Consider the following 307-nt stretch of genomic DNA (forward strand, 5'->3'; position numbering starts at 1 on the left):
GGGGGCTGGGGGCTGTCTGCCCCCCCCACCTCAGCTCCCCCAGCGGCCCACGCACCGGGCATGCAGATGCACTGGAACTCCCCGATCTGGTCCAGGCAGGTGGCGTCATTCTGACACGGGTTCGAGACGCACTCGTTGACGTCGATCTCGCAGCGCGGGCCGGTGTAGCCCTGCAGGCACCGGCACTCGAAGGAGCCCAGCGTGTTGATGCACTTGCCCTTGTGCTCACAGGGGTTGGCACCTGGGGGGCGCAGCGCGGTCAGGGGCTGCTCCCCGCACCCCAGCCTCCAACAGTCCGGGAGGGACC

At 69.7% G+C, this 307-nt stretch overlaps 1 protein-coding gene across 1 annotated transcript in view; it reads right to left on the reverse strand.

The window, feature by feature from the left end:
* The window catches only part of LOC102248493 (neurogenic locus notch homolog protein 2), a 52,176-nt gene that overhangs the window by 28,725 nt on the left and 23,144 nt on the right, over window positions 1-307 (reverse strand). The window contains 1 exon segment of the mRNA XM_014529703.1: window positions 56-241. Coding sequence (XP_014385189.1) covers window positions 56-241 — 186 coding nt within the window.

Source organism: Myotis brandtii, unplaced genomic scaffold (genome assembly GCF_000412655.1).
Source record: "Myotis brandtii unplaced genomic scaffold, ASM41265v1 scaffold691, whole genome shotgun sequence".
In the NCBI taxonomy this organism is placed as follows: Eukaryota; Metazoa; Chordata; class Mammalia; order Chiroptera; family Vespertilionidae; genus Myotis; species Myotis brandtii.